The sequence below is a fragment of the Schistocerca piceifrons genome, chromosome 3 (genome assembly GCF_021461385.2).
Source record: "Schistocerca piceifrons isolate TAMUIC-IGC-003096 chromosome 3, iqSchPice1.1, whole genome shotgun sequence".
Taxonomy (NCBI): domain Eukaryota; kingdom Metazoa; phylum Arthropoda; class Insecta; order Orthoptera; family Acrididae; genus Schistocerca; species Schistocerca piceifrons.
The window spans coordinates 517,743,256-517,768,470 of NC_060140.1; the positions used below are offsets into that span (position 1 = coordinate 517,743,256).

The 25,215-nt window shown below is 44.1% G+C and overlaps 1 protein-coding gene across 1 annotated transcript in view; it reads left to right on the forward strand.

Annotated features, from left to right (window-relative positions):
* Positions 1-5,195: 5,195 nt before the first annotated feature.
* LOC124788702 (G1/S-specific cyclin-D2-like) overlaps positions 5,196-25,215 on the forward strand; it is a 58,385-nt gene continuing 38,365 nt past the window's right edge. The window contains exons 1-2 of the mRNA XM_047255981.1: positions 5,196-5,663; positions 19,451-19,672. Coding sequence (XP_047111937.1) covers positions 5,469-5,663; positions 19,451-19,672 — 417 coding nt within the window. The 5' untranslated portion in view covers positions 5,196-5,468. The remainder of the gene's footprint in view (positions 5,664-19,450; positions 19,673-25,215) is intronic.

Sequence of the window (25,215 nt, forward strand, 5' to 3'; positions counted from 1 at the left end):
GTTTCCGCTATCGGTTAATGAATGGGCTTGCCTGAGTTTAACATTTCTCACAGCCTGACTAAATCTATTCCGTTATTGTTTCCATGTTAAATTAATCTTTTCATATTCGTATAATTGTTATTCGGGATCCCTACCTCTCGCATACGGTACTCCATTCCTCACCTTGCTCAGACTTTATCGCTATCACCCCCATTCCCCACAGAAGTGAACCACTTTTGTACTTTTGTATAACTCCATATTTACCTACACAATGTATTCGTAAGTAAGTGTTTTCTTGTTTGCACGTTTTCTCCAGTAACTCTGCTTTTCATAGTTCATTTGCTTAGGTATCTTTTAATACAATTTGCAGAAAAACTTTTCCAATGAGGAGGGAATACAAACACCTGACCGTAACACTTTGCAGAGATATGAATTGGAATGATCACATAGGCTCAGTTGTGGTTGAAGCAGATGGTAGGCTTCGCATAACTGGTAATAAGCCGAGGAAATATAACCAGTCTACAAAGGAAATTGTTACAAGTCACTAGTGCAACATATCCTAGAATACTGCTAAAGTGTATAGGACCTGTACCACATAAGATCAACAGCGGCTATTGAAAGCAGCGCAAGTGTTCAGAGGTTTGTTCGATCTTTGGATGAGTGTCACAGAGATGCTGAAGAAACTGAACTGGCAGACTCTCGAAGGCAGACGTAAACAATCACGGCATTGTTACTTACAATGTTTCAAGAACCGACTTTAAATGATGACTCCCTACGTATCGTTTCCGGAGGGATCGTGAGGACAAGATTAAATTAATTATAGCATGCACAGAGGCATTTAAACGATCATTCTTCCCGCGATCCATAGGTAAATGAAATGAAAAAAAAAAAATCCGTAAGTGGTACAGTGGAACGTGCTCTTTCCCATGCCATTCATAGCCGTTTACAGAGTACTGACGTAGATGAAGTTACAAGCGCAGAAAGAACTAGACCTTCGAGTAGTGTCTGGTAACTGTTCCTCTCTACATTCGGAAGTAACATAATCCATATTATTAAACTAAAGCCCTGCATTACTATAGCACCGACAAACGAATCGATCTCTCTTTTGCTTCAAATATCTTAAAACACCGGACTGGAGAAATGCGATTTATGACGAAAAATTGAAAAAAATACTTGGGAATGGAAATGGAGACTTCGATTCTATGACAAGTGACTGTCCACAAATAAGTATAATTACAAATTTATGCTTACACCCTTCATCGTTGATTCCCGATAACATAAGACTGATACCTATGCAGGAACACATAAGCTGTAAAAAGATGAACTGTGCATTTCGCGAATGATTTCTTTGATTAGCCTGAGGATTTTAGATAGGTTCTCAATTGACTCGTAGAATACACACTGAAAAGATGATCGTCCTTCTTGTGGCAAACTATTCTTGACATTCTGTGCACACAAATCTCACGAAAGGCCTGTCGTCAATCAAACACAATCAGGGAATTAGAAAAAATTCTAGTGTCTTTAACTTCTTTTATATTACTACACTGGCGGCTTGCTCACCTGTTTGCGAGGGACATATTTACAAACATAATATTTTCGAAAACAGTAAATGACTTTTTGTCCTTAATATTATGATGAAATTAAACGTTGTCCCATTACTTTTTTGAATACAAATGTGTACAGGTTAGAGTGTTTTGTTATTTTAAGAGACGATGCTGTGAAGGCATACTGCCTTCTGTTGCGTACAACACGGCAAAAACCAGACACTTGCATTCTTTTGTGTGTCCGCTTGCAGATGCCTTTGTGTTCTACACTTGTAATTTGTAAGGAATTTGCCTTTTCTCTGACAACTTGATTGGAAATACTGGATACCTCATTACTTAAAAACAAAATCCTGTAAGCGAAGAATTATGCGCGATGTATACCGTCACCATCTTGGCTGATGACGAAATAGTCGGCTAGTCGACGGGTAGACACATCACATACGTCCCACGGCACGCTGCCATGTTGCCAGGTCTGCAGCAGGAAGCCTAAGCAGCATTCCATATATCTAGCTATATCGTTATCTTCTGCAATAACACAACAATAACAAAAACTGCAACACTGAAACTACGTAAAACTTGTTGGTGATTGTTCCGGTGGTTACACTGCATTCGTTTATGTACGACAATGCCAATCTTCGTAGAAGTTGAATTCATTGTAACCGATGGCAATGTCTAGCAAAACATTGAGGCACGATTGAGTTAAGAAAAAGTTGCCACACAATTTGGATACGTCTTGTAATCTTAAAACTGAATCTGTTCAATGGAACAATCATCAAACAATGCTGCTTCGGAATATGTCGACAATACGTAGCCTCAGGCTTATCAAAGCCAAATCTCTGTCTCTTAATCTTCGAACATTCAACATCAGTATCTGGCAAAAATTCTGACACGGCAGAAGTACGAATCAGGCTGAGTACGCTACTAGGGTAGAGAACACATAGCAGATTGTCATTCGCCTAGAGACAACTTGCGGAGCGTCGTGTAGCCTGTGTTTTACGTCTTTTAAGAGCGAGAAAGGCCCTTACCACGTCTGACAGGAGTAGAGAACTGGAAGTGCTTGGAAATACACATCCAGGTTTGTAACAGATTACGTTCATCAATACTATAGAGAAATACGTCATATGCTGTCATCGCAAATTGGAGAAGTGTGGATATTCCTGCCACCGACAACTAGTGACGAAATTTATTCCCGATAAGCTCCGCACCGGCACTTCTGTCCCTGCCGCGTCTTTCATACTGCGAACTTTGCGAGACGAGAAGTCTGGTTACAGAATGAACAGAGCAATAAGACGGTTTTCATTTAACCCCATTCAGGAATGCAAGACAGACAGAACCAAGGGTTTTGGCAATAACGTAACCTCAGTTACATTTAAGAGGCTGCATTCCGATGAATAGAAGTCCATCAGTTGCACAAATTCCTAGGCTACAAAATGTACCTTTGCTTCCCTCCGAGATTTTACTCAGCTACTTAGAATGTAGTGGATACTCTGAATTGTGAGCTTTCTGTCATACATCGTTCTCGTAATTGCTCTCTCTATCTTACAAGAAATGTCGTAGTGAACTTATTTAATCTTTATGTTTCCGTATGGCTAGACGGTTTGTCGATTTTGTTATTGGGCAATCGAAAACTACTATCAATCACACTGTATTTACCCAGTTCCTGGGGGTCATAAATCAGCTTCTTAGGCAGTTTTTGTGCAGTATCATTATAACAAACGACGTCTTAAATAAAGATCGCTTAATGGATGGGGGTATAGTGGATCGATAAGGACTTCTAATGCAGTGCCAATATACCGACGTTACCAACTGCAGTCGATTCCAGCGACATAAACCATTAACGTATTTACTATTTCTCGTGCTTTCCTCGGTTTGTACCTTATGTGAATACATCTGGCTACTGCTCCTCGAACTGCGTACGATAAAATCGCAGCATCTTACCTACAGCATACTGGGATATTCATTCAAACGTAACGTTATCAAAGAACGTTCACGCAACAACAAAGAAAATCAGTCAGTGAAAATGCGTTACTACACAGGATACCTAGGCCATAGAGAACGCGAAAGTTCCGGAAGAGCAGTTCAACACTGAAAGGATCAATTAATCAAATAAATGAAAAACGCATGTAGTAGATTAACATTTTAGCTGTGTGTCTTGCGCCTTATCTTGTTCCAACATTGAAAGGATCGGTGGGAACGTATGTAGTAAACTAATATTTTAGCAGTATGACTTACGCCATTGTCTTGTTCTCGGTGTTGAGTAGTCCGCGTTTTTTTTTTCCAAATATTCAAAGTGCGCACAAAACTAGTTTACTATCCCATCTCGTGACCACTGCTGCTCCACTTGTTCACATGTGCTCCGCAGCCCCTTCTGTTTCTAGCTATATTGAATAATGACACGCCGAAACTTCCCATTACGGGAAACGGACTATAGAAATGTGATGGCTATCATACAGGTTATTCTAAAGGGAATAATGAATTCTGCAGATAATCCAGTTTCAGAAAATAAATGAAAAACTAAAGCAGTTTTAGGGACTACAAGAGACAGGTATTGTATAAGCCTATGGTGGCGTACGTGCAAAGTTTAAAAACGTGTAACGTAGTTGCAACAGTTGAATGAGAGCACGGTAACGTCCTTAGTTGAATATCTCGCTACCCCTCAACTATTCGTGCCACAATGGATCATATGTTTTCGTGAACAAACGACGCAGTAATTATCTGACTTGTTCGTCCACGAAAAAAAAAAAAAAAAAACAAGGTAGCACTCACCTCATTTCAACTCGAACTTCGAAGAATTGCCTTGTCGAGTTTTCAAAGAGCAAAAACTATAAATGGATCCTCTAGAAACAGACTGCGCGCAATTCATCCCGTTATATTAACACCAAGACACATTGATACATAAAATAACACAAGACTACTCATTTCCAAGTAACGTTAATATTTTGTAACGGTGCATTATGTGTATCACATCGCAAATGTAGCGAAATTAAAGACGTAAGCGCAGACGTATTACGTAAGCGCAAGGCCGAATTTTATAGGCCACGACTCGCTTATATCTCGGACTAGCGCAATTGAGTCGAGGACTCGCACAATTTCAATATTACTTACTTTGTTGCACACCTACCGCGGTGGACCGTGTTCTAGGAGGTGGGAGACAAAGGAGCATAAAAATTAGATTTTCTGACATAAAAAGGGTAGTGAGCAAACACAGAAAGTGGTTTTCTTTTGATTTCGGTATCTCGGCGATATATCAGTACTCGTCCAAGAAACGCAAATTTGAGGACATTCTCAAACGCGCTGCTCTCGAGGCAGCTGGAACTCTTCTGAGGAGCCTGCACGAGAGCCGAGTTGCCCCATCGGAGGGAGAGACGTCCGGATCACGGAGGGGGAAGTGGAGGGGGGCAAATTCCAAGCACCAAATTTCTCATCAGATCTTACTGAAAGAACGGTTTATTGGCAGATGGATATTAGTGGGTTTAAAATGAGGATATTGGGTTAATTTGTGCGTAAATGAAGGCTAAATTTCGAAAATTTTCGAAATAAGTGTTTGCGGAACGAGTAGTAGCGGCGTGCGGCCGCCCGGGAAGGGTGGGGAGTGGTGGGGACAGCAGGAAACCCCCTCCAGCGCGCTGGCCGCCAGCGGAGGAATCCCGCTGGTTATTCTGGCCTGGTCGCTCACCAGGTTCGGAAGTGTCAGTGAGCTGTACCACGACTTCCCGAGATCACGGTCAGCTGTTCGCAGTAAGCCGACTCGAGCGCACAGTTGTGGGGCGCTCCTTGGCAGCTGACCCGCACTCGAAAACTGTCTAATCTGCGTCTACGGGACGCATCTGTCTCCTTAATTTTATAGATCCCAAACCGGCGAACCCCTTGGATATTGCTCCTTTTATTCCTCGTTCGTTGAAGTGCACTCGGAATTTGGAAAAGTGCGTGTGATAGCAGTCCATTATGGATTTATTGTGTTCGGAGAATGAACGTGAGTGTAGAGCCTACGCCGACCAAGTGATTCTTAAGGACGATCGCGTACTAGAAGGGCTATTACGGACGGAAGAGCGATATACGCCGTCTACTTCTTATTTCAGAACTGTGCAGAAGGAAATTACGACGGAAATGCGAGACATCGTCGCCGATTGGATGCTCGAGGTGAGTGAGCTAGTCATCCAAGGTACTTGTCTAACGTACTGTCGTCTTGTATGTTCTCACTGTAGGCAACAGTTTGATCATTTACTAATCTGCAATACATACGTGCTAAAGTGAACAGTAGTGCATGGGCGAGTTTTATTATAACAATGTAATATCATTATCGTTCATACAAACTGCTGATATCATTATCGTTCATACTAATGGCGCAGGCGAAACTTACATAGTTGCCGATGTACATGATGACGTAAGTGTGAGAACATTCGTAGGTGAGATTATTTCGAATTGAGGACTGAAATTTGTAATAAACTGCACTTAATCCCATGCTCATAAATACTTGTACCTCCTTGATAATCTTGCCTTCGCTAGCTGAAACTACGTCCAAGAGTACGTCGTCTCTGGTAGATTCCGCCCGAATCGGTCATATGATTTCGAAGCCAACAGGGAAGCCACTTTTGGCATATTTCCAGATTGCATGTAGGATTGATAGTCATGTTCTTTGCTGGACAGCGAGTGTCGTTATTCTTAAAAAAAAAAAAAATTGTCCATGACGAAGATGTCTTATTTTCTTGGAATCATTTCCACATCACGAAACTAATCTCTCACGTCTAATTGTGACAGACTACTGTATGAGTGAGAAACCAAGATTTTCACGCCTCACTAGTGTACGTATGGTTGCTACACTTGACATTTAAATTTATTCATGTTACATGGATGTTGTTTGAGATCTGCGACTGTATTACAAGGTTATGTGGAATAGTTTATACTTCTGCAGTCACTAATAAAATATTAGTAAAAGGTGACTGCAGCAGTAGAAATTATTCCATATAAACTTGTCATTGTCGCAATAAGGTACGATGGCGGTGATTTGGCATTTCCGGTTGCCAGCTGTTCCGTGGTTACATATGTAGTAATAACATCCAAGTATACTTTCGGCATGTAAATGAGACTTTTACTACTTTCGGGTGCTTTCAACCTGAGCGTTAAGTGCACGTAGTCTTCCTTCAAAGTGATAAGCGGTAGGTCGACTTCGCGATTTCTCGGTGGTGCAAATGAGACTCTAACTACTTTCGGGTGCTTTCAACCTGAGTGTTACGTGCACGTAGTCTTCCTTCTAAGTGATAAGCGGTTGGTCGACTTCGCGATTTCTCGGTGGTACATTGATATTACAAATTCGCACTTAATTTTGAAGAACCCTTTCGTAAGTAGTATGTCGCTAACGAGAATTTTACGTAAGAACACGCAGGAAACCGCCTTCGTTCTGTTGACACCTTATAGTCGTTTTCTTAAATTAAACACATTACTTGCTTAGCCACAAATGTAACTGTTGTCAAATGAGTGTCGGTTGTTAATAATTGACGTCTTTGTATTAAAAGTTTGTTCATTTCAATATAGACGACAGGTGGAATGTTGTGTTGCCTACGAAGGCGACTTGGAAGTTTGTGGTCTTTCAAGCGTAGCGTTAATCGAACGCCTTCGTGTATAAAGTATCGAACGACGTGAAGTGTTGAAAATGCATAGACGTAAGATTCTCACACAAGCTTTCATGTGTTCCTGTATACATCCTCCAGACGTGCAAGTTGTGTAATAAATAATGTATTTCTGGTGACTTTTCTGATCATCAGGGTAACAGTGGGGCGTAGAAATAGCGACTTTTGTTGACGAGCAACACGGCTATTTTTTCGATTCTTTGTTTAGAACTTCGCTGCGTCGTGGCACCGATTCTTGAAAAATGCTCCGGAGAAAGAGGCCTGTTACAGGTTAACAGGTTCTTGGCCAATGGTTGTCAACGATCTTGGTGACATTTGAGGTATGTGTGGTGTACCGATGTTGCTGCAAAACACTGGGATAAATATGTAAACGCTAAGGATTCGCTTCGTCACCGTTCAAAGGCGTTACATGCTCTCTCGCAGGCAGTGAATAATATTCGGTGCCTAAACGGTATTCGAATCTACCGCGATGTGTACGGGATTCCTGCCTTGGTGGTATAAGTAAGCATGGAACCTTAATTTACTGCAGACACGACTGGTGTCTCGCGACAAGGATCACGGTTACACCTGTTTTTCTCTGTTGGGGGCGAGGTGCCGAGTGCAGCTGCACCGGCCGGCGGCGGGCTATGACTGGGCTGCTGGACGCACGTCCGTCTGAGAGGCCGAGTATGCGTGTGCGTGTGTGTGTGCATATGTGAGAGCCGGGCGGCTCCGGATTAGCCCCCACGCACGCACATCTGTCCCCGCGCCATGAATGGGAGACGCTGTTGTGTGTCGACCGGAAGTTTTATCTCGCGACACACCAAATCTTCGGTCGGTTCGATTCCCAGTCGTGTTTACAGGTGATACCGAATGAAAGAACGGATTGTGGGCACCGGGAAAAGGTCTGGGCTGCCGCCGACGAGGACCGTGGGGAGTGGGACTTCTTAACTGAGGAGTTGCCGCCGTCTGGCACCTATCCGCCCTTGACTCCCGAGTGAATCTCTTTAGTAAAGAAGCAGGTCCGTAGGTGTCTTCTGTTGCTGAGCTCATACCGATTTCATTTCGCTCAACTAATGCGACTCCATATTCAGTACTATTGAAACAGAGAATAAAGCGACTGCCATTATGTACCCCCTGAAGACTGTGGAAACCTCAGCTGTGCTGGATGTCATATGGCAAGTGCAGGACAGGCTTAGGGAACAAAGTGTCTCTCTGAGACGTTAGGAATATGGTTAAAGGAGTCTTGTGACTGTATACATCTCCAGCCAGACATCTGCAAGCCCCAGTCGCGTAGTGAATGCCAGAAGATATCTGACCATAGTCATCCGCAGGAGAAAAAAGTGAGTCTCCCACTCAATCTGGAAACTAGAGTACACAGTTTTTATCCATTGCAAATTTCTCATGCATTCCTAGAAGTGAATGGATAACCGTCTTATTATTTGGAATATAATAATTTTATGTCGCCCTATAAAATTTAGTTCTTGTGCCATGGCACACGTGGAAAACGATCACCTCATTTATACCAAAATTAGCAACGTTAGAATCTTGTCTCTCCCAACCCGCCCGACTCCGGATAAATTTCTGCTGGCGCCTTGTACGAGTATCTCACCCACGTTTCGTAGAGCCTTCACTACACTGAAAAATAACTGTACAATTTTTATTTCCAGATCTGTCGCTGGTGTTCTATTTCTCGTCCATATGTTTTGAGTTCTCTTCGTATGATTCATGTTGGTTCCGAAGCTCGCTGTAGAAATGCGCATAAGAACAGTTGCTTCATTTTTTCATTGTCGTTTCCTGTTGCTGCAATATGCAGGTTTGATCTTGCACGAAATCATCACATACGAAACTGAATCGTACACAGATGAGCGGTGAAGTTATACTAGTCTAAAAACACTTGGAATACGTTACTTCTACGATGCCCCCATTGCATTATTGTCGTTCCAATTCTAATTTCAGCCCATTCCTGTTTGCCAATAACAGGAATCCACTCGACTTTACGAATTATTTTGACACACATCTACCTGTGCTGCGTGAAACTAGAGTATTAATTAAGACTTCGGTTTTATATTTATTTTACGTATATTTTTTCCTATTAAACAAAAACAGGCGCCAGATTTTGTTCATGTGCTAATTCCATCAGTTTGTTAGAACACATGAGACGCAATTACTATGAAAATAACACTGGTGAAGTTCTTTGTTTCTACTATACCTGTGTTATCTGACTATAATATTATGAAGATATGAAATTCTTATTGTGCTATGTGTACTACAAGCGAGCTATGAGATGTTATAATTGTGGTGTCTTTTGCAGAAATTGGTATCTGTTGTAGCTTAAGCCATTTCTATAACAGTAGACCAAGAAATTTTCAGAGGAAGGAATAAACAAAATTGATGTTCATTTGATATACTGTAAGAAACATGTCAATATGCACGATGACTAATGGAGGCGAAATGTTGCTTATTTCGTTTTTTGGCAGATACCTGGTTTCTCTTTACATTCACGCAAGAGCGATGAGGTGATTAATCACAGTTCATTATTACAATATTCCACCTAATTGAGAACGGTCAGAGTAAGATTTTTAGCTTCGAAAAATTGATCTCCCAGCAAACGACGGAACTCTAAAAAATAATTATCAAGCTAATCAAAGTATTACAGGAATTTCGGATTCGAAAAGGCCGTTTTGTGCTTAGGATGGAATGTTATCGCTAATAAACGTCAGCCGTCCTTTGTCCTGCATACTCGCTGATCCCGCTCGTTCTTCACTGCTTAGTTTCGGGTGCACACGATTATTCGTCACCATTTTTATTGTCTAGTTTTCAGGAGACATACGTTTAAGTGCTTTATATTTCAGCGATTAGTTATCAACCCTTCGCTGCTAGATTTCTTCGTGGTCCATATGTAGTCGTCAGTATTTCTGTCAGTTGCAACTAAATGTATAGATGTAGTCTTGGTTCTGCCACTATTCTTACAGTTCCGATACTGGAGGAGAGCTCATATATTAAGGGAGAGATTACTTTACTTTTAACTACTGGAAAGAAAATCATTCACCATTTCTCTCTACTACAACTTCTATTACATCTCTTCAACTATAGGTCACTTTAAAAAAATTCGTAAAAGATGAATTTGTCTCATAGGCGCTTAGGTATCGCAGCGTGGGTTATGAAAGGAAAGTCACCTCGTTGCTATGCGAAATGAGCAAACATTTTGACTGTACTATAAGTACCGCAAATTACTCTCACAGTAAAAAGGCCCTATTATTAATGCCCGTAAAACGCTTTGGTTCGTCTGAATCTTTCTGCAAACCAGCATGATGTGACTTGCCTAACATAACAGGGATTTTCAGCATTGTAGTGTCAAGAGTTAATCTTCTATGCCTTCTGGCTCGGACTGATTTGATCTTGCTAGCTAAGGCCGTTATTAAAGATCTTGGGCATACTTCGACTTCCCTAAAATGTATGAAAGTACCGCTGTATACCATCAAAAGATTTTGTAAAAGATATTTGAAAGTGTTAGTAATGTATTTGGATACTGGTGTCCTCTACCTTAGACATACACAAAAGTACTCATTTAATAGCATTATAATCCTGTTCTAGTCACCACGTCAAATGATATCTTTCTGGAGGAGAGTACTTTGTTTAATAACTATATTACAAGCTATTCGAAAGCTGAAATTTTATCGCGATCTTTGAAAACAGCAGAATGTGAAACATTTCTTTACGAAGAAGGGTGTTTTCGTAAGTTGCCCGACGACAAACAATGGTGCAGCAGATCCGCTCATCATTTTAAAACAGATGAACTTGATCCGCGCCTTCTCTGTTGACACGTGCCTGGCGCCAACAATGTGTCCGGTGATGGGGGAAATACGAGTGTTGATCACGAGGCGACAGCGTGTCTGCAGAGGAGCCACACACTACGGGAACTGGCGGGGGAAGAGTTGCGAACAACTGTCCTCTTTTCTTCCTTTTTCGCCACTGCATTTCGCTCTGAATATTGGTTCCGCAATGAGCTGAATTTCGAATGTCGCGCTTCTTCACGATGTATGGACGTATTTCTCAGGCACCTACTTTGTCAGGAGGTTACGGAGGTCCCGTCGCGTCGTGCAGAGACGGGTGCAGCTGCACTCCATCCTTGATTAGGTGTTGAATTAGCCAAACATTCGATCTTCTTGCCACACAGTATCCTAGAGGTCCTGATCTTATCAGTTTAATTTAAAGAAAAATTAATAAAAAGACTGAGCTGATTTCACTTCCCACGCCGAGATGCACTATTTTCTTCGTTAGCTTATTGATACATGTTTCATGGTCTTAAGAGTTTTCAGTTTCACTAAAGCTGTGATATCATGAGAAGCTTGTGGTTAGTTGTCTTGCCGACTAAGGTGGCGCAGTGTATAATAAATACTCTGGGATGGTATTTAGGAGGGGCGAGCTTGATTCTGGTTCAAGTTTTGTGTGGTTTACCAAACAATGTCTGACAAAAACAGGGATGATTCCTTCACATAAGGATCATCTGCTTCCGAGATGCATTCTTAGCCACCTCGAGCTTCCGATCTTGTCTCTAATTATGTCGACGGGACGTCAAACCATAAACTTACTTCAAGATCGACGCAGCTCTTCCGCGGGTCCCGAACGTCATTATCTCAAATGATCCCTTGAAAGAAAGGCGCGACTAGATTATTCTGCTGGCATTTTTATTGCCGATTGTAATTTGATCATGCTCAGAATGGGCGTTAAACCCTTAATTGTACTAAACGTTCTGAGAGAAAATCCAACTTATACTATTAGCATAGTAAAAAACACACGCACGCACAACCACACACGAGACAGATTGAGAGAAACACTGATTACATCTTTCCCTCCATTTCACTGTTCACTTTCTTTGCTCTGCGCATCATATCAAGGCATCAGGAGAAACCTTTCAAAAAAATGGTTCAAATGGCTCTGAGCACTATGGGACTTAACTGCTGTGGTCATCAGTCCCCTAGAACTTAGAACTGCTTAAACCTAACCTAAAGACATCACACACATCCATGCCCGAGGCAGGATTCGAACCTGCCATCGTAGCGGTCGCGCGGTTCCAGACTGTAGCGCCTAGAACCGCACGGCTACTCCGGCCGGTGAGAAACCTTTCATTCTTTCCCATTTTGGACACCTTAAGAAGCTAATGTTTGAACAAAGACGTATTCCTTTGTTTTATGGGACACATCAATAGCTCAGGCAGAATCCGTGTTTACGAAGTACTATTTAATTTCAAGCACGCGACTTTATTGTTGTTTGTTGTTGTGGTCTTCAGTCCTGAGACTGGTTTGATGCAGCTCTCCATGCTACTCTATCCTGTGCAAGCTTCTTCATCTCCCAGTACCTACTGCAGCCTACATCCTTCTGAATCTGCTTAGTGTATTCATCTCTTGGTCTCCATCTACGATTTTTACCCTCCATGCTGCCCTCCAATACTAAATTGGTGATCCCTCGATGTCTCAGAACATGTCCTACCAACCGATCCCTTCTTCTAGTCAAGTTGTGCCACAAACTCCTCTTCTCCCCAATTCGATTCAATACCTCCTCATTAGTTATGTGATCTACCCATCTAATCTTCAGCATTCTTCTGTAGCAACACGTTTCGAAAGCTTCTATTCTCTTCTTGTCTAAACTATTTATCGTCCACGTTTCAGTTCCATACATGGCTACACTCCATACATATACTTTCAGAAACGACTTCCTGACACTTAAATCTATACTCGATGTTAACAAGTTTTTCTTCTTCAGAAACGCTTTCCTTGCCATTGCCAGTCTACATTTTATATCCTCTCTACTTCGACCATCATCAGTTATTTTGCTCCCCAAATAGCAAAACTCCTTTACTACTTTAAGTGTCTCATTTCCTAATCTAATTCCCTCAGCATCACCCGACTTAATTCGACTACATTCCATTATCCTCGTTTTGCTTTTGTTGATGTTCATCTTATATCCCCCTTTCAAGACGCTATCCATTCCGTTCAACTGCTCTTCCAAGTCCTTTGCTGTCTCTGACAGAATTACAATGTCATCGGCGAACCAATCAGCTTTATTTTAGTGCACCGGCCTGCCTTTCTTTAGTAATTCGTTTTGGCCCGGCCGTCTTGGGTGACCTTGCGTGTGGCAGAGCATATTGCTCCCAACTCTGCTACTTTCGCACATTCAGCAAGGGACTATGCTACTCTCCATTTTTCCTCTCTTAACCGCGCCCTTTTCTTACCCAAATTCTTCGTTGAGAAGCCATTAGTAGCTCTCCTTATTTTCGGTCATTTTTTGTAATATTTGTCGTGTCTTTTGGTAACCGTGGCGCTTACTAATGAAAATGATTTACCTTTCTTATGACTTTTCCAGTTTCGTAACTCATGCTTTTAGTTGGTTCTTCGCACTTACTGATAATGCTATATACAGCAGGATCTCTTAATTGTTTACAATGGCTTCGTACTTCCTTCCAGTCGGAACTTTAATCACAGATGATTCATTTTTTTACATAGCCTTCACATCTTCTACGTCCTCTTTTGTTAACAAATGAAACTGAGGTGGCAGCAACTATATATCTGTCAAGTGAGCGCCTAATCGATAGAAAAATACAAGACGAAAAAGTGTAAAAGGTATTTATTATCGCAAAAGTAAACAGATCAGTTTTCGTAGCACAGATGAGAGGTGAAATATGACATACTGGTGGTTGCATCTGTTCGATTCGAACACCTATCCACTTTCCGTAATGTACACGGAAGATGTTTCACCTCTGCTGGTAGAAGCGCGTTCGCGGCCGATTGCATGCAGTGCCTGGCAATGCCGCCTATAGGCCACCCCTACCATCTGCCGTGCAACGGTGGCTGCAGCCACGCTAGGCGGCGCTGCATAGGCATCGGCGGCTTACATAGCAACAGCTGATTCTGCGGCGTGTCACCTGCATGTTATTTATGCCGGAATACATTTCAATAAGCAGGCCACTTGAATACGGCCTGAAAGAAACATTCCGCGATGCGAGGAAACACGCAGCTCTCGGCTGTCGTGTTTTGCCTATCAGATGTGGCCGTCGCTTCGCCGGGATCTGGTTGGCGACAGTGCAGTACGTCACTGCGGTCTCTCTCGTCTGTCACTTCCGCCGTCCCGCGCCACGAATCCCAGTTTGCCGCTGATGAGGCGGGCGTAACGAGCTCGGCGGGTTACCCGACCTTTATGTGCAGCTCCGTTCGGGCGCCTATAGTGACGTACCGTCTGGACTGCTTCATATACATGCGCTCTCCCGGGTATTGGGTTATTTGAAAGGACAAACTCCGCCGGCAGGGTATAAAAAACAATCTCTGGAGCACAAACAACGGGCGTATTTCCATATTCACGTCGTAAAGCCGTTTAACTGGCCTTTCAGGCTCTACGAGGAACGAAGTTATTATTTATTTTTCCCTCTGGGACCACTGACTTTCACGCTTTGTCTAGACCGGTCGGAATGTATATAAAATTCAACCCGAATTCGTATTTAAAGCAGAGGCGACTATTGTTCCTCTCACTACGTCGAAGAGCACCTAAACACTCTTTGGCGGCGTTCTGTGCAGTGGAGAGCACAAATCGCCGCCGCTTGATTGGCTACTTTAATCCGATTCGAAACGACGCGGAACATTCCATCACAGGATAAAGAATTTAGTTTTACAAAGACTTGTCTATCTTTTAACTACTGTCTGCTTTTTTGTCAGACTGTTGTTGTGATCTTCAGTCCGAAGACTGCTTCGATGCAGCTCCCCACGCTAATGTATCCCGTGCAAGCCTCTTCATCTCTGAATAACAGCTGCAGCCTACAACCATTTGTTGTATTCAAAGCTTGGTTTCTCTCTACATTTTTACCATCTCCCTTCCCCACGCTTCATTACCAAATCGACGACCCTTATTGCCTCAGGATGTTTCGTGTCAATTGATCCCTTCTTTTAATCAAATCTTGGATATAAATTTCTTTTCTTCCCCGATTCGGGTCAGTACCTCCTCATTTGTTGCTCGATCTACCCATTTCCAACACAGAGTATATAAATTAAATTAAATTATTGCACAGACGTTCAAGAGCATAACACGCGCAAAAATTACGCGTTGTGTTTAATAAGTCACTGCGCTTTTCGAGTACTACGCAGTATATATTGCAGACCTATGTAATTTCATCCAATAGGAAATAAATATTCAACACGTGCCGGGAATGAAAGCTCAGCAACCCGTGCAGCGCTTCACACGATGACGCTACGAAAGGAAATCTGTAAGCATACTGCTATCATATATATGAACGGACACCGAATAGTTGCCAAATGATAAGCTGAGACTAGAAACGCCTATGGTGCCTAAATACATAAACCGATTTTTTTACGTTCTTTGTTGCTGGCGCCGTCATTTTGTGTCCCTCATGCTGACAAAACGTTCTCGAGCGAAAGCTTCTTACTGCCGTTGTTGGCGCAATAAATGATAGCTGTGGACTGCAAATTTGGCATCGTTGTACGTTTGGAATCTTGTTTAAAAATTATGAGTGAACATTGGTCACAACAGGTCGCAGTGACAAGAAGACAGAAAACCGCACTTTCTTAAAAAAAATTTACAATAATATAGCGTAGGTAAAGCACAGGCAGCTTTATGAATGCTCTCTTTCTAAACTGTATTGTAATGCACGATATTTGCCACCCCAGTAGCAACATGCTTATGGAGACTTTCACCGCGCTGCACTAACGCGTGTCAGGATATCAGTCTTGTGAAAGAAGCTTCTGATCGATAAACTGCCAACGCTTTGCTTGACCAGGCACGGCACTATCAATATAGGTATCATAGTCTCACCATACCCCGTCCATAGTTCCTTTTTTTTCAGTTTGCATTGCTTACAGCTGCCCATACTTCATATTTAGTTCGTACAAGCGTGGCACATTATTGTGCTAATTACAGTCCTCATTTGATTCCTTTAATGTAAGTTGCTATTGCACCTTTGCTCGGAATTCCCAGCATGAAATGACGAGGTAGACTAACGCATTAACGTGTCAACATTGTTCCACACACTAATCTAGAAAGCTAAACTTCGACGTCTGCAGATTCTGGACCACATTGCACAGTGTTGCGAAGAAGAATTTAAGACAGATTTCCAAAATCGTTTTGTCCATCAGTGTGCTAGTCACGAAAAATCAGCGCACTGTTGATGACAAAAATGATGTCTAGATTGGTACTTCAAATCAACAATTGGCGTATGGTTTCGTCTTTCATTTGTATTAATACATTAATCTGACGCATCAGCAAGAAAGCCTGCTGCACCTTTTCCGTCTTGAGGCGAATTGTGTAATTAGGTGAAATAACGCTGATGCTAGTTCCTGTTGCATTTGTGGGACTAATGACTAATATTTCTTACTCAGTACGGTAACATTTAAAACCCTCCTAGTAGCATCCGAGATAACGAAGATGGTCAATTTTACATACTTATAGCTAAGAGGTATGGCGTTCTTAGTTGTGCTACGTCGTGGACATTGTAACAGATGAGAGGCACCTGTTTATGGCCTCTAGGCATTTGCTCGGTAGCGACGCGTCTTATGTTTACATCGGCGTCTCAATAAAGTGGACATGGAATCTCGTCTGACTACATTCAGGGGAAAAGTGCAATTCCCGTCACATCTCCTTTTACTAGGCGTTCTTACTTTGCTTCTTCGCGACATTTGATGTGCTGCACCATCATGTCCGAAATATCAGAACATAGATTATTCTGTGATGTTACGCTATTTCCGTTCTGCAGCCAGCGCAGAAATTATGTTAACAAAAGTGAAAGTTCTCATTACACTTACAAACCGCGTGGATGCAATATTATACGTAGTGACGTGCTCTTCTAACGTCTATCTCAAGCCAAAGGTCAACAAACGGCGGTGCGTAGGAAACACTCTAAAATTTCGAATTTCTCTCACTTGTCCATCATGATGTTACCCGACATGGATGTGGGAGAACTTATTTGTCATGACTCGTTAGGAAATATTAACTGTTTGAATTTAAGTGTAGGTATCGTTCGTGGTTTATGTTGTCGTTGATCGAACGGGATACTGGTAAATATTTGGCGGTCTTGACCCGTTCCATTGATGACGTAATGACACATTTTCGCCCATTCGTGAACATAATGTTCCATTTAGCTACGTTAAAGGATAACTCCGAGGTGTTTCACCAAGAGCAGTCTGTCTTTCGGTCACGCCACATGTTGCTAGTTTTGTTCATGATTCAACTACCGTTTTCACCTTAGAGCCTCAGAAAGCTACCGACCAATTTTACGTTATTTTTATACTGTACATAGAGATATTTCGTTCAGTAATGACGGGTGCCAGTTTCACTACGTACAATTCGCCACTGAAAACAGTATACCGACTATCGTTTGTTAAGAAGTCTTCATACCAATATCGTATCGTTACTGCTGAGCAGCCGGTGCTCAGCTCTTTGTTCACTTAAAAACAAGAGCTAGTGTAGATGGTATGATTCGTTGACGACATTGGTATGTAAGTGTACAGATATTATTCTTGTATTCGCTGTCGCCATTGGCCCATCCATGTCGTTTGCCAGCAACCTTCTTCATTTCGGCATAACTGCGTTTCCTACATCAACGATCTGCCTGACGTATCTAGGCGTGTCTTGTGATTCTTTCTTTGTGCCATGTCTTCAACTACAGTTTTCAGCAACATCTCACATATATACTCATCCATTATGTCTCTTGAATTCATTATGATTTATTTATTTGCACGTCTCCGTCCCTTACTCCATCAAATTGTATGATCTTTAACTTTCTTCCGGAGTACGATATTTCAAATGTACTAATAGTGGACGCCCCCAGGTTCGCTTGACTTGTTATCAGATGAGTACAGGGGATCATTCCCGGGCGTAAAATGCAGCCGCGGCGATGTGCCCATCACCCACCTAGTGCATCTACCTGCCAAGCCTGTGACGTAGGCCCTGACCAGGCTATTGGCCCGACTGCGGGTAGACAGTTACTGCTCTTCACGTCTTTCATGCGACGCCCTGTGACAACAGAAAGCGCAGATTTGTTTCCCGTCACGAACAAAATTATTTTATAATCGGAATTTTACGTGTGCATTCGATAGAGCCCTTCCAGATTAATCTATTCCGATATTCGTTTTACTCATATGTATTAACAGAGACAGTAAAACAGGCGGAATTAACCGGCAATCGAAAAGCGACAGAAGCGCTGGATGGTTGGCGGCAGTCGTCACCACGGGGCAATTCTGTTGCTGTTGGGGGTGGGTTATTCTTCGTGTTTGACCGTCCCTAGTGATACATATCGATAAAACGAATGTCGGACTAGATCAGGTTGAGACCGCCCTATCGAATGGGCACACAGAATACCACTTTAAAAATGATTTTGTTTGTAACGGGAAACAAACCGACGCTGTCAGTCGACAGTAGCGTCGCATGAAAGACGACACAATGCAAAAACGTAATTGCAAATACATGATGAAACACCAGAGAACATACGACTCTTAGAAGAGACACTCTATATATATAAACCTCACTTTATACAGTCCTTGCTATTACGTTTTTCTTACATCCTTGTCTGTTGTACTTCGACATTGCTAAATTATTCTTCAAGAGTTAAGCATATAATTGTGTATATAGGACCTACCCTGCAGTACAAATTGGAAATTTGTGGTAAAGTCTTATGGGACCAAACAGCTGAGGTCATCGGTCCCTAAGCTTACACATTACTTAATGTAACTTACACTAAGGACAACACACACACTCATGCCTGAGGGAGGACTCGAACCTCCGACGGGGGGAGTCGTGCGAACCGTGGCAAGGCGCCCACGACCGCTCGGCTACCCCGCGCGGCCTGTAGTACATACTCATAGGGATACTACATATTAAAGTTACCGAAGGACTCGCATTCAGGAGGGCAACGGTTCAAATTTTCGTCCGGGCACCCAGTTTCGAAACTTCTGTGGTTTCCCTAAATCGGTTAAGTCAAAATTCCGGGATGATGCCTTTGCAAAGGTCATGGCCACGTTTCTAGCTCCTCTTCCTTTCTCTTAGTGTCGATGGAGACGTCAGGCTTACTTACCGGCATCTATACGCGTCTTCCCCCCTCTCCTATCCTGCACATCTCATGTGATAAGTTCGCAAAGCTGCTTCCGGTAACTATTTATCAGACGCGTTATACCTGATGCGGCTCGATTTTAACATGTAGCACCTGAAGAGTCTGGCCCTAAGTACAGTATGTGCCAAGAAGGCAATGTTTCGTATTGAGAGATCGTTTTGTGTCGTATAGAGAGTTAGGTGCGCTACAGAGACGTGTCCGTCGCGTTGCAGGTGTGCGTGGAGCAGACGCAACAGGAGGAGGTGTTCCTGCTGGCGACCAACTACCTGGACCGCTTCCTCAGCGTGTGCAGCGTGCCCAAGACATGCCTGCAGCTGCTCGGCACCGCCTGCCTTCTGCTCGCCTCCAAGCTGCGCCAGTCGCAGAACACGCTGCTCAGCGCAGACATGCTCGTCCAGTACACCGACAACAGCATCACGCACGACCAGCTGCTGGTGAGTACTGCCTCCCTGCCTGCTGCGCGCGCCACTCTCTCGGGTCTATTGTTGTTCGCGGGGACACTTCTGAATAGGGCTCTCTCCAGCACTTGTGCGACCGAGACCACTTTGTAACAGAAAAGCCGATGAATTGGCCTCTCGACGCACGCCCGCCGTTTCTGAATTGGGGGGAGAAGTAAGGCGTGGGCTCCAGCGGAATCCAGCGATCGGTCATGTGCCAGCCAGTCCCCGGTCCCGCTTTATAAACACTCTCCAGCTGAACCCTAGACTGATTCCAGAACTTACTTACGTAGTTATCGCCTGTAGACAGATATCGCACCAGTGCCGAATGTCGGCTCCTCGCCATAGAGCAGTACCGTCATCTGATACGAAATCTTCTTAGTTATTAGGCTGCGTCCGATTCCTCTTCAAACTTCTATAACACTCGACATTTCGACCCCTCTGTTGGAATCTTCTTCAGTATTTTCTGCTGTCCCTAACTGGCTGTTCAGCGTGGAGCTGTTGCGAGATCAAGGAAATGAAAAAAGTATTATTCTCAGTCTTCCTCGAATGGCCTTTGCTACAAATGTTCTTCTCTTTGACTTTAAGAATAATTTTGTTTCAGCGTGAAAGGGAAAGCTATCTGAATATTCCACCATCTCTGCAAAACCTCTGTAGTTAGGGTGTGCAGGTTACATACGGCGCATTATACGTCGTGGAGATATCCTTCAAAAAGTAATACGTGACAAAGCGGCCGTTTCCGTGACGTTCTCTCGCGTGTCAAACAAATCTGGAGACATTCGTGCCGCTCTTATTTCTATACGTTCAGTATCCCCTTCTAGATCTACTTGATACGAACTCCACACACTTGGGCAGTATTTTAAGATGGGAAGCACAAGTGGTTTGTGGCCTCTTTTGTAGACTGACTGCTGTCTTCCAGTATCCTGTCAATCAGCCTAAGTTTGCTATCTGCCTTATCCGTGACTAGGCCTATGAAGTCATTGCATATTACATCCGTACAGATTGTTAGACCCAGCTAATTGTATGAGTTCATTGATCACAGTTCTGACTCATTAATAGTGTAGTGACGGAATACTATGTTTTTCTGCCTTTGTCTTGAACATTTAAAGCAAATTACCTTACTTTGCACCACTTTGAAACCTCTTAAAGAACCGACTGAATGTTTGAGCAGCTACTTTCACACTGGTCTTCATTACGTAAGGGGGCGCAGAAAAAGTTTCCGTTCGGTCATACAGTGTAGAATCGCTATCCGAGTGGGGCATAATCGCCGTGAGCATTGAAGCAATCATTCCACTGACACACCAGGTCGAAGGTAACCGTTTGGTAAAGCACCGTGCCCTTATGCGTGAAGAATTCCATAACTGCCTGCTGCATGTCCTAGTTCGACAGGAGTCGTCGACACTCCAAGGACCTTTTTTAAGGTCGACACTCCAAGGACCTTTTTTAAGGGACCGAAGGCGTGATAATAGCATGGGTCATCGGTCCCATCGCATTATGGAAGGAAGTCGGCCGCGCCCTTTCAGAGGAACCATCCTGGCACTTGCCTGAAGCGATTTAGGGAAATCACGGAAAACCTAAATCAGGGTGGCGAGTAGCGGGTTGGGACCGTCGTCCTTCCGCAATACGAGTCCAGTATGCTAACCACTGCGCCACCTCGCTCGGTCGTAATTTTGTAGATAAACTTTGGTGTGGTGGTGTCAAATGGTTTCCAGGAGTCAAGAAATACTGAACCCACTTGGCTGCCTCGGTCCCAGGTTTCGGGATGTCATACGGAAAAGAAACAAGTTGAGTTTAGCACCATCGATGTTTTCGGAATCGATACGAAAGGACGTCGTCTCTGTTGGAGACGCCTTCTTCGGAGCTGAGTTACTTGTGGGGAGCCTTCCTAGACGGGCGGTGACGCCTATCTACGACCGGCGACCCAGCCGACCGGGCTGCGATTGCAGCGAATGAATGGCTGCGATAGAGCCCCGTGGCGCCGGGACAGATAGCCGCTTCCTTCCTCCAGCCGTTCTCGGGCACCGTCGCCGCCGCCGTGCGTGCCCCCCACCTTGAATCGCACCGCATTCCACGAGCTAAGAAACCGGCGGCAACTTTTCCATTGAGAAGTTTCCTCCCGAGACGGTGCAGGAGGCTATTTAGAAGGCCAGCGGAAGACGTAAGTGAGGGTCAGCGGCCAGTGGAAGACTGCTGCCTTCCGGAAGTCGGCCGAGTGTAGCGGCCAGGCCGGAAGCAGCGCCGCTGCTGCTACACGGGGACAATGGCGGCGAACAAAGGAGCAGCTGACACCCGGCTGCGTTCTGCGCATAATGCGTGCTTCCGCTGCCCGCCGCGAGCCTGCGCGTCGCCCGCCGCGCTTTCACACGCCGGCTGCGTAGCTACGCACTGCGCACCGCCGCCCTTCTGTTTACCTGCGCACTCTCCCTGTCTACCTTCGCTCTCTCGCCGTCCAGTTTCATTACACTCCTCCTTGCTGTAAATGTAGTCCACGCGAATTGCGGTGACTGTCGACCAGGAAATAACTGGTTCGATTTCGGAATCGATAAAGTGACAAGGATCGAGGGGGTGGGGGTGTCCGTCTTGCTTGGATAGGTCGCTGGGTTCAGCAGTTGCCCGCGAAAGGGAAAGGTCCCTGGTTTGATTCAGTTTTGATCAGCCAGGAAGTTTCAGGAACACTACCTATTCCCAGAATTTTAGAACTTTCTGTATTTGAAGATGAGTGTCCCGTGGCGTTGCTCTTTACGTCATATCGAGCATCCATTAATTTGAGTCTCTCTGCCTCCCCCCTCCCCCACAATGCGACACAATGTACTTAACCACTGATGTAAACAAACTATTACATTACATTGAAACATTTTTATTTTTTCATTTTCTTCTGGGTGGGCACACAGCCTCGATAGGTTTAGAAAAAGGCATTATCCCACCGGGCTGTACTTGGCCCGGCTGAAAAGTAACGCCTCCGAAATTTTTCTGTGCAAACTCGTAAAGCTTTTTAAATAAAGCAAAAAGTTCTTAACATTCTACATCTTTATTCTTCGCGTCCGCATATTTGTACACACCTGCCGTTCGAGGGTTCCGAATTGCAGCGTGTAACTTAAGTTTCTGGGTGCGGTGGGGAAACAGCGTGCTGTAATCGAGTTTCGAATTCGAAGAGCTCGTCCTCTCATGGAGCACCCTTTTCAACAGTATGACAGTGCCAGACCACACACGAGCGCTGCAATAACGAGACGAGTACAATATACCCACATTTGTTGCAAGAGATGCACTTGAGAGAATGGGCTATGCCCGGAACTAGTAGTGTGAAATAAAGTATTTTAAATTACAGCTCGGTAGAATAGTGTCTTGCTTCAAATTCTGTTTTGTTGCTGGTATTATAAAAATTCTAGGCGTCTGTGACACGTTAAATGTGGGGGTAATTATATTTCAGGGAGGGGGTTGCTTGGAAACTGTGATTCCTCATCCAGAACTGAACACCGAATCGGCGACTGGCAAGAAACTCGTGTTGTGAGTGCTGTCTGTACAGTCTGGCACCTGGACGGCGAAAGTGACGTTACGAGGGTCTTCCCTTCATACACAAACTCGAAATGTGGCAACAGAATTAAGGAACTAGCAGTGATAATAGATTTTATAAATGACGGATGAAAAATTCGTTGTCAATGTTATTGGCAAATAAATTGAGTTGCCAGAGTATTAGAGAGAGAGAGAGAGAGAGAGAGAGAGAGAGACGGCAACTCATAGCGCTTTTTCAGTCTCGTTGTCTTTCTAAGTGTAAGCGCTAAGTAGCACACAAAACTATTTTTCTTGTTTCAAGCCGGGTAGTGCAGTTATTAACGGACTGTACTCGCATTCGGGAGGACAACGTTCAAACCTGCATCCGGCCGTCCTGATTTAGGCTTTCCGTGATTTTTTTAAATCGCTTCAGGCAAGTGCCCGGGTGGTTCCTTTGAAAGGACACAGCCGCTTTCCTTCCCTAATCCGAGCTTGCGCTCCGTCTCTAATGACCAGGACTTTAAACACTGATCTCCTGCTCCTTTCTCGTATCATAGGTCTCACTTTTGAAAGCAATTTTAATTAAAAAACGATTAAATCAGTACCGATCTGATTAGAATATGATGTGTATGGTCCAACGTTGTGACAGGTAGTGTTGGTGGGCTGTCGTCACTTTGCTCTGTCCTCTGCAGCGAAAAAGTCTCTCTCTCTTACAAAAAATCACTTAAAAAATCTGAAATTCACTTCTCTATATTACCCCTAAGCATGTGAAAAATCTCTTCTTAAAAACTTTCCCGCGCGGGACACTGCTTCAAACTTATCACGTCATACCTGGACACAACTCAATGAAATTTTTTTTGTTGTTGATTGCCTAGGCACTGATCTCCAATTCATTATAACTAGAAAAAAATAGTTTTGTGACTGCAATAACGGGGGGAGACGATGTCGACGCACACTTGACAAGGTTCAGCTTGTACTTAACCAGAAAGCCAACAGAGCGATGAGCTGGTGATCGAGAAAGAACTGAAATTGCCTGGTTGCTGGGCGTTGTCACTCGCCACGCTGAAACGTCAAACACGTGATCGAAGAATAACCGGCTGCGCGATTTTTTATTTTGGTTCCTCTAGCGACGTGCGACGGTAAAGTAGCCCACGTATTTGGAAATGCAGACACGTGCCTGCGACCAGACAATAAAACTAATTGCGTCATTTTTTTGAGGCAGTAATAATAGCTTTATTGGTGCCGCTCCGAATAGGTATAAAACACAACCGGATTTTCAGCATAGGGCGAAATTGCTTCCCAGCGGACACGCTGTTTATCGATACAAAGTTATTCCATGACTCCCATATGCGGCGTCATTACACGGCCGTATATCTTGGAGCGCGGGGTGCTCCTTCCGACGTTCCATATGCATACAATGAGGGCGATGCATAATCTCGGAGGTCAGCCGGTGTCCACCGGCGCAGCCTCGCCTCCGTCCGCGGTGACGGCCTAGCATTGTGGCGCTGCTGCCCTGCTCGCTTTTTTTACCTATTTATTTATTTATTTACTTACTTACGTACATGGTCGCCCTCGTCGCGAGGGTCACTCGATAACACCGGCGGATTTTCTTTCACGCAGTGGCCGGCCGGCGGCCTCGCCAGTGGCTGTCTTCTTTGTGTCTAAGCGTCGGGGGCGCGGCGTTAATTCTTACTTCCTCCATAAAAGCAGTTGACCTCCCGCCTCCGAACTTGAGTGGTCCGCGGGAAGCGCAGACGCGGCCGCGCCGAGCTCGGCCGGAATTTCGTCACCGTCATCGTAGACGGTTGCGGCGGTCGCGTTGTGAGCGAACTGGCGTCCCTGTCTATTAATAGGCGGCGGTGAGTCAGTGGCGTGGTGAGCCTAGTCCAGTGCGTCTCGCCGCGTCGCGTCCCCACGACTGCACGCGTCGAGCCGCTGTTCGGTCAACAGCGCATTTCGCGCTGACGGCCTATCTGGAGGGATGAAAGTAGTGGGTGCTTTGTTCGACGAGGCCACACACATCCATACTGACAAGTAAGCGTGTTAACATT